Source organism: Epinephelus moara, chromosome 3 (assembly GCF_006386435.1).
Source record: "Epinephelus moara isolate mb chromosome 3, YSFRI_EMoa_1.0, whole genome shotgun sequence".
In the NCBI taxonomy this organism is placed as follows: Eukaryota; Metazoa; Chordata; class Actinopteri; order Perciformes; family Serranidae; genus Epinephelus; species Epinephelus moara.
Window position 1 is genome coordinate 15,846,425 of NC_065508.1, and position 13,215 is coordinate 15,859,639.

The 13,215-nt window shown below is 40.0% G+C and overlaps 1 protein-coding gene across 1 annotated transcript; it reads right to left on the reverse strand.

Moving 5' to 3' along the window:
* tmem135 (transmembrane protein 135) lies at positions 1-10,567 on the reverse strand. The gene is made up of 15 exons (XM_050040432.1): positions 10,377-10,567; positions 9,743-9,870; positions 7,224-7,316; positions 6,976-7,009; positions 6,808-6,873; positions 6,278-6,324; positions 6,145-6,186; positions 5,872-6,048; positions 5,713-5,782; positions 5,443-5,610; positions 4,316-4,379; positions 4,099-4,175; positions 3,168-3,266; positions 3,018-3,085; positions 1-2,840 (listed from the first exon to the last, which is right to left on the reverse strand). Exons 1-15 carry the CDS (start codon positions 10,512-10,514, stop codon positions 2,705-2,707), a joined length of 1,407 nt encoding a protein of 468 aa, XP_049896389.1. The 5' UTR covers positions 10,515-10,567; the 3' UTR covers positions 1-2,704.
* Between the last annotated feature and the right edge of the window lie 2,648 nt (positions 10,568-13,215).

Below are 13,215 nucleotides of genomic sequence, written 5' to 3' on the forward strand. Positions count from 1 at the left end.
TGATATCCAAAAATGATTTTAATATACACATTTTTACATAAATCAAAAACATCTGCAGAATTGCATTATAGTTCTTCGTCATATGTTTAGTAAATATACCACCTCTACTTTAGTCTGAACATCAACCATGCACTATTTTCATTTAAATCATGGCTTGTGTTATGGAGGTCAGGTGTGTCCAAAGCTGGGTTGAGTTGAAAAACTGAATGCATATTTGAAGTAAACAAAATGGCAGCTTGAAATAACTACCAGAAATATGAGGTGTACACAAAAAGATGTAACAATTTTACAGTATAATTATGTGTAATTATTTCACATCTGGAATGAAGTCATGATGAATGCTCTGCGATGCAATAGTGTATTTAGTGATGAGCACAGAAATCCTCCATGAGCCACAGAAGTACCCACTGTTCCCATTATTCCATTAACTGCACAACCACTGGGACTGTTTATCACTTTGTGAAAGATGCAATGCAGACTTCCCAGAGAACATAAAGTATTTAAAATTCCAAACATCTTTTTGGCAGATATCCTCATCTCTCAGCATCGAACAAAAACTCAAGCAGATGGAGCTGTGTGCTTTCTATTCACAGACTTCTGGCCTTCAGGCAAACATTTCGATGCAACACCAAATTCCTCAGTAAACAATGTTTCAATCAATGTGGGTTTTAAGCAATGGGGTTCACCTTGGAACTGACAGTGAGTATTAATTAAAATGCAAACAGCCAGCACCATTTTTTTTTTATATTTTATGAGCTCATGTGAAACAACCAAATATTAAAATTGAATCGGGTTTGGCCTTTATTAGTGAATAAAATATTCAGTCATGCAGATGAGTGGTTTTGAACCCAAACACCTCCAGAGAATGAAATGAAAATGAAGGAGCAGGCTGACTGTGGTGATGACTTTTTGAAATTTGTGTAGACATATGATCTTGTGGTTTAAAACTTTGAATAATTTACAACTGGTTATTAAACCGGATTCTGAATTACATGGATCTGCAAATTTAGGCTCCCTTGCAGTCCAACTCATCACATTATAAAGTCTTGGCTCAGGTAAATACATGTAAATTAAAGGCTATACTTAAAATATACATGTATGACATTTAAACAATTTCTGTATCAACTAAAGGGCCCGTGTATTTAACTGCAAGCAAGAGGTGGAAGAGACACCAAGTATCTGATGGTGAGCTCGTGCCAAACTTTGACGACTGGGGAATTATGACTTTATTCTCATAATATAATGATTTTTTTCTCACTTTATCTCAAAATATGAGAGAACACTTCAATTTTTATGGTGCAGAAAGTTTTGAATATGAGCAGATATCCTGCCGAAACACATGAGCAATTAAGGTCCAGGGGTTTAAGAATCAATTCGAATGAATGATGTGTTTAGGTGGCACATACACATTTAGACAGTTAGACGCACAAGCGTAAATCCTGCCTACGTGTGTTGACTCAGCCGGGATAACTGTAAATAAGAACAGTTGATTTACAGCAGAATAAATATTTGAATGCAACACAGACTGCCTGAGAGCCTCACTGCATTATATTCCAGTATACTGTGAAAGGTAATGTGGCGCCTGATATTTTTTTGTTTGTTTAAATTGATGCAGAAAAGGCACAGATTGGTGCATACAAATTCACCAGAATGCAGGAAATAAAAGTGTATGATGCTGTAATTTTCCTAGGGAAGACCCCCTGCTTAATATGTGTCCCGCTCCAATAATCAAGTTGCTCCCTTTACCACATTATCCATTGCAATTATTATTGTCAAATTTTACAGCACTCTAGTCTGAGATCTGGAGAAAAAGAAAACCTCAATTGCATTTAAAACGCAATGACGACATGACAAAAAAAATAAATAATAATTTCAATTAACTAGTTAAAAGTGGTGACTTTCCACCTCTCTGTTTTACATCATAGACCACAATCTAAATACATCTCTCATTAATAAGGCTACATAATTAAATATATATTATCAGTTCCACCCACTAGAGAAGTACACATTCAGTAATGATCACAAGTTCTTTCTCCTCTTCAATCACAGTCAAAATCAAGAATCACTGAGTCTGTTTTAGTTTCACACTCTTGTGAAATAACCAAACTGAGTTCAGTCAGTACAAACCTACAGGTAACTTGGAAAATGAAGAAATTTTATGATCAAAGGATAAAAGGAATGTTGTTGCAGCCAAAGCGAAATCATTTTAATTTTCCAATTATCCAATTTTAGGCTTTCTTTGTGATTTAAGTGCTGACCCCGTAAGGTTATCTATCACCATCCATATCTTGCAGAGCAGGTTAATGTAAACCTGTACAATGTAAATGAACAACTTGACAAAATGATTCAATCATTTAGATGGCTTTCTTATTATGTGAGTTTAGCAAGTGCTATTAGGGTTTCATTAGGACTTTGAAATACTTGTATTAGTACACTTCATTTATTTCACTGGTTACCTGTATTCATACAATCCCAGCCAGTAAATGTGCTTTTGTGCAGCACCACGCTTAACACTCATGATGCCCTGCTTTGGACAGATCACAGGCTTTTAAATCCTCCAAAGCATATCCCGTCTCATTACACAACACCACCACTTCTGAGCTGTTATAACACCTTTTTTAAAAAAATCCTTAAATTACTCAGAACAGCCAAACTGTTCACGTTGAGGTAACCCTAAAAGCCCCTCCTACAGCCTGCTCCCAAGTCAGCCTAGTTGGATGTCTGCTCCCGGTGGGAGCACCGTGGTGAAACGAGGGTCCAGTTTGGGCACGAAGCCTTTAAAGTCCCTGGAGGCCTGAGTCCCGAACACATCTAGCAACTGTCGGTTCATCAGGGCAAACCTATAGAAGAGACAGAAAATAATCTCAGTACCATTATGACAAAAACAACTTTCATTAACAGGTGACATTAACATGGACAGAAACAGTCCAGCTATAGACAATCTAAAAATACAGAGTTGGATTTAACTGATAAAACAACGTTTGACAGCTGACAGAGTCCACACAATTCATTCATACCTGCCCTTTGTTAAACGCAACAGGAACTTCCAGTATGAAGGCCTGAGGTTCTGCACTTCCATCACAGCCTGTGCAACAGTAATGAGTCATCCATTAACTCCTCACTCAGCATTTATGTGAGTATAAAACCAGTGTTTACGGGATACTTACAGCTTGGAAACAGATAGCGGTGGAGATGGCGTATATGACCGTGTCTGCATGAGGAAAGTAAGGGAACTGACCGGCCTCAATGCCCTTGAAGTACATGGTCTGAAGACAGAGAATATCACATGTGCTGTTAATGATAAACTGTCCAATAAAAAGAAGTTTCAGATAAAGATATTTTCTGTAATAGTTGTTCTGGCTATATGCTAATTTAGGAACTACTACTACTCTAGTGTGAATAAAAGCAGCCACAATGCTAGATGAGTAATGTTTATTACGACCTGCTGCTACGTTAAAGTAGTCTCACCTAGCCAGATTTAAGCCCTGTTTCCACTGAGCGGTACGGTGCAGTTCAGTACACTTTTTTTACCCAATTCCACTGTGAAAAGTTGTGGATGGTACCAATGGAACTGTTCTGTACCGTCCCCTTTTTTGGTCAACCTTCTGTTGAAGTACCTAGCACACAGATCTGGTGCTACAAAGGTGGAGCTGTTAACACTGCAGTCCGTTCACTGGTCAATAGGATCACCTCTCCACGTGCAAATGTTCCAACAAAAACAAGTTCCCTCCCACCTTTTTTTGCAAGAACACTGTGGCTTAGTGCTGCCCAAGAGGTTTAAGATTGGTTTAAAGAAACACAAATAATTCAGAGTGTTTTTTCCCCTCAGTGTGGAAATCTGATGGGCTCAGCCAGACCTTTCTCCAGCACTGGCACAGTCATTAGATAGGTCTGGCTATGCAAGAATATACACAGATTTACACTAACCAGGTGCATACAGAGCATGTAAGAATCTTTTTACATTTTCTTAGTAACCTAAGAAAATCCAAATATCCTTGGGATAAGAGATTAATGTTGGTGTGTATAATTTCTTGACAATGTAATTTTCTTTTTACTGTGATTACAGTAACATCACTTGTTTCTGAGATCTTCTTTTACCTCCACCAGCTTCGAGAAGAGATACATGGATATTGACGTGCTTTTGTAGAAGAACATCGAGATACCAGCCAGGAAGCCTTGAACGACAGGGGAAAAATACAAAACATGATTGTTAGACAGATTAAATCAGCTGAGACATGATGCAACATCAGCTGAGACAATCCTGAGAAGGACTGCTCTACAAGGATTTTGTTTGACAGAGACATTTCTGTCTCACCTGCTATCAGTGCATGGAGCTCGTCATCAATGTTACGCAGCCAGCGCAGCAAGCAGCTTGTTCCCTGAGTGAGAGGAAAACACATTTAAAAAATTAAACAATACTAACATGACCAGACAGGAGATACTGAGATGGAAAAAAAGATTGAAAATGTGAGTGAAAATAATATGAAATATGTGGGGGGAAAATTAAAGAAATCAGTGATTACAAATGGATGAGTCTTTAAGGAGGTGGGAGACAGAAATATATGTTGTACAGCTTATATATTCTAAAACTTTGGCACAATGGTTTGTACAATTTTTTTGCCAAATTACAAGAAAGGAAAGAGGCAAGGAACAGTCCCTCCAGGATGTTGTGATCACAACAATTAACACAAATCCAGCCAATCCCTGTGAATTCTTCTAATCACTGCAACTTTACGGCAAATTTGACTTTTTAAAATGAGTGAGATCTAATTTCATTGTAGAGCTGTGTGCAGTGTATTGATTCACTCTGCACCTCCTTGCCCCTCTCCCTCTGTTTATCACGAGGCTAATGCTGCACCGGGGACAGAGTCACACACACAGTGACGAGGATAACTGTTAGCATCATACAGCTAACGTTACACATTGATTATTAATGGGTTTAACGTCAGAGTCCAGCCTTTTTGGCACTGATGTGAGATTGATGGGACTGTTTAACAGCACAGTGTCAGACGTTAGCCGCTGCTGTGCCAGCTCGTGTGTCTACCAGGCAGAGAGACCAGGAGGAGAGTGGCTCCTGGAAACAGCCCTTCTGTGCCGCATCAAACGGCTGTAACAGCTGACCATCGCCGATCACAATCATTAACAGATTCTAATTTTGTGGGAAACACTGAACGCTCATAATAATAGGCTCCAGGTCCAAGACAGCATCACAACTATTTTTGCAATTTTTATTTGTTCCCACAATTCCACTGCAAAAAAATGTCTAAAATGATCCCAACATGCATCACAATTGTTTTAGAAGAGATGCAGTGAAATCAGGTATTTCAGGCTGCAACAAACCCCAAAACAGCCTGTGAAATCCTGGAGGGACTGAAGGAAAGAAAACAAAAATAGTAAAGCAGGAAAAAATAAAAAAAGGAGATGTCAGTGGAAAAAATGTACCTTGTAGATACTGACGAAAGATCCTAGAAAGGCCCCTAACTGGAAGTTCTCCTTGTTGTAGAAGAGCGAGGCGAGTCGTGAGGGTTTGGTAAACATGTGCCTGAACGCTGAAGGCACTTTAAGACAACACTGTATCAGGTAGCCAACACTGAACATCCTGACAAAACCCTAAACCATAAAATAAAAGAAAAAAGAGTTAATACTGCATTTTTAGTACTTAATAATATATAATTTGAGTATTATAAATCCATCATCATAAAAAAGTCGTACTTTCACACAGTAGGAAATGCAGTTGTCTTGGTAATGTTTACAACATCTGTGTCTTGGACCCTTCTTGCATCTAGATTATTTAAAGTAAACAAAAAACAAGTTAATTCTGGGCACTCTGTATAAACCTTGGCATCAGTGTAAATGTGTGTGTTCTCTTACATTGATTCTAGCAGTTCCCTGGTGTAGGCTACCAGAGTTTTCCTCCTGGAGCTGGGCCTTTCTGCTGACGCCTGCGGGTCCTCCGTCTCTATAGCAGCTGTCCTCTCAGGGTGCCTTGTGTAGATGTGCTCTGCCACAAGAGAGTGAGTTGGGATCTCTTCTTTTCCGATGATGAACCTGTGACAGAAAACGCACACCACCTCTTAACCAGCTTTACCAAAACACTATCAGTTAATCTAAATCACGGCATCAGTGGGAACAGGGGCAGCTTACTTTAATGCTGAAAATGCAAAGCCTTTGAGACCATCTTGACTCCTGCAGCATAAAACACAAACTTTAACTCAAACTCTAACATTCGCTCTTGATCTATTGACCAATGTTTTACATTTTACTGTGAGAATCTGACCTGAAGAAGAACATGTAGAGTGATGCAGTTATGCAGAACAAAAGCACCTAATGGGAAACAGAGACAGAAGGAAGGCATTAGGACAACAGGTGGAACATGAGCATCTAGCTACGAGACTCCGGAGCCATTTTGAACATATAATCAAACCATGTATTACAAATTAAGGTGATGGTGAAGCTATAATATCGGTGCAAGCTGCCTACAGATATGATGATATACATGTAATCTTCAAGGGACACAAACTACTATAAAGTTTATTTAAAATCATCTGAGTACTTCCTGTCGTGTGCTACCACTTACGCATTTATCTGCCTTCTTACCTTGAAACGGCAAAACTCATTTGAGATTGGCGATATGTGAAAGAAAACTGACAACACACCATCAAAACCAACAATCCTATAATATCCTTTGCTCTTTGTTGTCAAGGAAATACTGGAAACAGCTGTCAACGTGTTATTTAAATGCTCTGAGCAAGCCCCATTATTTAGCTGCCTTCACTGTCATCTCCTCAAACCTTCCTTTTATCTTACCTCGCCATGTTTGATGGGTTTGATGATGCCTCGTGTCACTGCCATGCGGAACAAAGTCTCAGTGGCCTGACAACAAGATTACACTGTCACTTATACATCATGTGGCAAGAAAGAGCAGATATATCACTTTCCGTGCAACAATGTTTGAATGAATGGAGGAGCTCTTACAAGATTTGTCATGTATATTGTCAGCAGCCCTCTCCTGATGGGGGGAAGAAGGGAGACATATTGATTCTTAGTAATCACAGAATCAGTATTCACAAGGCCAAACCTGATATTTGAGATGTATACAACAACTTCCCATGAAGTAAGTGCCCTTTTTGTGCAGTGGTGGCAAACATGTTACAGTTTAAAACATTAAAAGATTTGAGATGAAACAAAAGAAAAGTTTGGTGAAAAACAGGCCGGAGTCTCACCTGCTCTTACGCTCCAGGAGGATGGCAATATAGGATGCCGGCAGTGCTGCCCAAAACCCGGCAGACCAGGAGTAGAACCCTCCAAGAAGTTTCCTGAAATAAGTAATATATTCAGCATTATTTATTTTCTTTTTTTCAACTGAAGTGTGAACTCAATCACACTGTCAGCGCCGGTTTTCCATGTTTTGGTCAGATCTTTCTTTTCCTTTTTTTGATTGAAAAGGAGAAATATGATCTAAATGGCATGTTAAAAATACTTGTACGGCTTTGGTCGGTGTGTAGTAAGTCTGAAATACACTGCTCAAAAAAACTAAGGGAACACTTAATCGTCACAGTATAAAACCAAGTCAGTTAAACGTCAGAGATATCAATCTGTCCATTTAGGAAGCACAAGTGATTGTGAATCAGATTCTCCTCCTTTGGTGCAAATGAAGGTGACAACAGGTGTAATGGAGAGGCAACATTAAGACAACACCCCAAAAGGAAATGGTTTTATATGTGGTGGCCACAGACAGTTGCTGTCTCCTTATCCTTCCTGACTCTAGTTTTGTGTTCTGCTAGTGTCCCTGCTAGTAGCATGAGAAGGAAACCTGCAGCCCAATCGGGTTGCACAGGTAGTCCAGCTCCTCCAGGATGGCACATCCATACCTGCAGTCATAAGAAGGTTTGCTATGTCTCCCAGCACAGTCTCAAGAGTAGGCCATCAACCCAGAAGCAGGACCAGTATCTGCTCCTTTGTGCAAGGCGGAGCAGGAGGAGCACTGCCAGAGCCCTACAAAATGACCTCCAGCAGGATACTGGTGTGCATGTTTCTGACCAAACTGTCACGAGGGCCCGGTGTCTTCGAGAGGGACCTGTGCTCACAGCCCAGCACCGTTTAGCTCGATTGGCATTGGCCAGAGAACACCAGAATAGGCAGGTCCGCCACAGGCGCCCCATTCTCTTCACAGATGGGACCAGGTTCACACTGAGCACATGTAACAGACATGAAAGAGTCTGGAGACGGTGTAGCGAACGTTATGCTGCCTGTAACATCATCAGGCATTACCAGTTTGGTGTGGGTCAGTGATGGTCTGGGGAGGCATATCCTTGGAGGGTCGCACAGACCTCTATGTCATTGCCAACGGTACCCCGACTGCTGTTAGGTACTGGGATGAAATCCTCAGAGTGACTGTCAGACCCGGGTTCCTCCTGGTGCAGGACAATGTTCGGCCTCATGTGGCCAGAGTGTGTAGGCAGTTCCTGGATGATGAAGGCATTGATGCCAATGACTGGCCCTCTCCTTCCCCCTGACCTAAATCCAAGAGAGCACCTATGGGACCTTATGTATTGGTGCATCTGATGCTGCCAAGCACAGCCACACACTGTCCAGAAGCTCACTGATGCTCTGATCCAAGTCTGGGAGGAGATCCCCCAGGACACCATCCGCTGATTCATCAGGAGCATGCCCAGCCATTGTTGGGAGTGCGTACAGGCATGCCGGGGCCATACACACTACTGAGTCACACTATGAGTTGCCGTGATTAAGTTCATGCAAGTTGAACCAGCCTGTGATTTCATTTTTCCTTTGATTTTCAGTGTAATTTTGAATTAAAGTAAGTAAAGATTTTCAACTAGAATAATGCGTTCATCAAGATCTGATATGAGATTCAAGTATTCCCTTAATTTTTTGAGCCGTGTATGTGCAGCACTTTGAGCTTTAACGTACCCTGTGGAGATCAAGAATAACCACAAGTTTTGTGAAGGCATCTTACATGATTGTGAGGCTAATATGTCGACAAAATCTGTCGAAATATAGACAGACAGACATATAAACACCAGGCATAACACTCTAAGCCACTTCTGTGGTAATTCTCACTGTGGCTGGTGTCTACAGGAATGTGTTTGGCCATGATGCCACACACACACACACACACACACACACACACACACTTACAAGGTGAAAACAATGCCAGCTGTTGCGACATTGTCACAGCCGGTAAATATAGCTTTTGTTTAAGTCAATTCAATTCATTCTTTATTTCAGTCCCAGGGGGACCCATATCACAATAAAAAAAACCACAGTAAAAAAAAAACAGCAGAGTAAAAATAAGAAAGAACAATAACACACAAGATACACAAACTACAAAGCCTTCCACAATGTTCAATGTCTAACATACAGACACGTTGGCCAATGGTTCCACAGTCTGGAAGAAAATCTGACAGAACTGCGTACAGGGTTAGCCAAAACAGCGATTAAGTCATTTTCTGACTCAGTAAACATGTTTGTTTTGTGCTGCAGCAAAACCTGAATGTTCCCTCTGGGGATCAATAAAGGCTAATCTTATCTCATCTTTACAAGAAAACTCCATAGGGCACATTTCAGCAACTCTGAAAACAGGGGAAAAACAGACCCTGAGACAATATTGACTAAACTATTTAAGATTGCATCAGTTTAGCTTTAGAAACCCTTGCATCTCAAGTTAAGGTGAGTTGTGTAACTGAAAAGTACATGTGTGATATTTGCTGGACCTACTGACCTGAGGACGCAGAAGAAAACAATGTAGAGACCTCCATTGGCAGTGAGGAAAGAGGTAGACCACAGGATCTCTGGGAGAAGCCTTTTAATATAGTAATCCTTCTTTCTTCTCCTTAGAACAGCTGCTATCTGAAACACACACAGTCAAGTGGCTGTCACTGTTTCAGATGTTCACATTTGGTTGCCAAATCATTGCATTGAGTTGAGGTAACTTAACAATGGTTCTGCATTTGTATTAAACTTCCCGGTGAAGCTGATAATGGTCTGAACAGTGAAGAATGTGCACAATGCACCGGAAACTAGCCAAACGAGTTTACTCTGGAATCTGCCTGCATTAACTTATCAGATGGGTCCTACTTGACTCACGTTTCTGTTTATGAGCCGGTTACTCGTGAATGTGTTATGATGGGTTTTCAAAGGGCACCGTGGTGCGTTCAATGATTCTTACCTGCTTCACAGAGTGTGCCTTCACATAAACTTGAACTTAGTCCCCGAGTGTGAGCTCGCGACGGGTCAGCTCAAGTTAATCTTCTCGTCGTTTTCTCAGAACTAGTTAGCCCTACTTGGTTTAGCTAGCTAACTTTAGCTTCAGAGTCTACAAGTGCACATACTGTAGGTCAAGCAGCGAAACTTACCAGGTAAAGAGGGGCGTATATTTTGAAGGAGACCTCCAGAGCACCCCTGGCTACGTCCGCAGCAGACTGCACACACGACGGGTCCCAGGTGTGACCGATTTCGTAGCAGTTGTGTGGTATTTTGCTGAGAGCAGCCATGTCCGTACCATGGGCTACCACAAGCAGGGAGGCGGCAACGCGCTGCCGTGCGCGTTCACTCTGATGGGGAGCGCGTGCGGCGAGGTCACGCAAAAGAGGTGTGCACGTGCACGGCGCCGTCGGGACTGGACCATAGGGTGGACTCTAAGTATTATTAGTCAGTGGTTTATTGAAGATCTGTGAATTGTTATGTGAATAAACTGTTTTTATTAGGTTTTTCCACATATTTCACACACAGAGACAACAAAGCAAATATCCACAATGCCTCACACATTTAAAGATAGAGAAATAAATTAATAACAAAAACATATCAGACTAAAGAAGGACAATATGAAAGACAATAAAAACATAAATACACTCTACACACAGCTATTTCATAGTGGTTGTTTACCCTGATGTCTAATAAATTCCAATAAAGATTTCCACATTTTTTCAACTTCTCCTGCCCTTCCTCTGGTTATATAAGTCAGTCTTTCCAATACTACACAAAATGAAACAACACTGATTTAAACAGTAATTTATTTAGGGACTGTTCATTACTTATGAGGGTGGAGGGGCGGTGCAAAAAGGGGGAGCCATGTCAAACATTTTTATAAGCACTGGGAATTGACTTATGTTTTAGTTTGGTTTAGGGGAGGGGTATAGACATTTAAATGGTTGTACACTGTATTTGCTTTACTGCAGATTTTGTAAAGAAAACATACATTTCAAACCTCTGCATGTATTTTTTTTTAAATGCCATAATTACATAATTACACCAAATTTTCTGGTCAGAAGATGTAAAAACAGAAATTATCATTGGGTTTTCAAATTTGCAACGGTCCTTGGAGACATCACATGCAACAAATACTTCCTTCACAAAATAAAAAAATAGCAATTTTTCATCAAAATTGCTCATTCTACACACACTCAAAAATGGAAGTACCAGCGTGTACCTAAAAGGGTACAAATGCTTGTCACTGGGGGGTACTGTTTTGAAAGACAATTGTGTACCCTTTAATACTGGTCCATTTTTGTACCTTACCAAACTGTACCAATTAAAGTACAATTATGTACCTTGCTAGACATATAAGCACCTTTAAACTATAGTATAGCAACGTATCCGTTAAAAGAGTACTATAATGTACTTATAAGGGTACCAACCAAGTGACGGGCTGTCCAGAATTGTCCACACAATACTTGCTTCTTGTCAGTTAATTAAAAGATCAATATAAAAAGTTAATTAAAGCAAATATTTTTTTCACATAAGAACCCACCTCAACATATTGAGGCAGAACACTTTAAGGTAACAAGCATATTTCGATAGAACAAGGGATGCAAAATATATATCAGTACTGATGAATTAATCAGAAAATACAAAAAAAAATTAAAATTATAGCTTATTTTACCAGTATCTGCCATGAGAAACAACCACTTATCTGTAATTGCTATGGGCTGAAAACAGTTCCATATCATGCATCTTTAGATAGCACATGTTTAAACAGAATACCTCAAGGAAACAAACAGTCTGTCATCAACTAAATATGCACCACTCATTTAACCTCATTTGCTTGCATTTGCTTGTCCTGGAGGCTCAAGGAAAAATATTTATAACTTTGGGGAGGGTCAGAATAAAAACAAAAAATAAAAAAATGAAGTCACACTCCAGCCATCCCCTCCTCTGATAAGTAAAGAACAGTCCCTTATTCAGCTAATCATCAGTGGTCCTATCATATGTCCCCGAAACATAGGGACAACTGAATTTGAAATGATGAGTGTACGGGTATTTTTGAAAACATTATGAATAAATGTAGAATGGCCACAGCTCCGTGCCATGAATTAAATTCTCACAAACTATTACTTAAATCCATTAACTTTAATTCATTAATGTTTACTTGGAACATAGATTCAGCCTTCAAAATGCCTCCAGTACCAGTTCTCTAAACTTCAGCTCTCAAAATGGAAAATTAAAGAGACAAAGAGAGGCCCAAAACCAGAATAAGCTAAACTGGTATGAAAGAAATGGTTAAACGTGACAAGATACAAGAGATTCTTTGCTGCAATGTTCAATTCTCTCACCATGGATATAACTTAAGACAGATAGGCTACGTAAATCTCCCTAAATCTTCAACTAAATACCTAAATCTGGAATCAAATTAGGCTACCCTTAATCTGCCCAAAATGGTAACCATCACTGCAAAAAAGTGTGCCAGGTCCTGCTGGTGCTCAAATGGAGACTTGTGACACTAGCATGATTTTGCCAGTTTGGTGGTAGTGTAGCTACTACACACTAAATCTGGATTATTTTGTACCATAAAATAACATCACAAACATGACAGAGCCACACAGGAACTTGAGAATGGTATGGTGATTTTACAGTTTAGATTGAGATGAGCTGCAAATCATTACCATAAATAAATGTAAATAATATAGAAATTAGCCAGCAGGCATCAAACTGAATTTCTAGAGGTTTCCAGCCTACAGTAAAGCACTGGGCTGTGGCCTAACTAAGAATAAATTACAGGTGAGTTTATGGAACCATGTGCTCCTTTATGGATGTGGATTGGAGGGGATGGTGGAGCAGCATGGTGCTGAAAGACAAAAAACCTGTGACCTTCAAGCACTTAGGAGAGAAATAATGATAAAAGACTAATTCAAGTTTTTATTGGTTTGAAAGGCTCAGTACATGGCATACATATTTTAGTTTTCGGGCATACAAGAA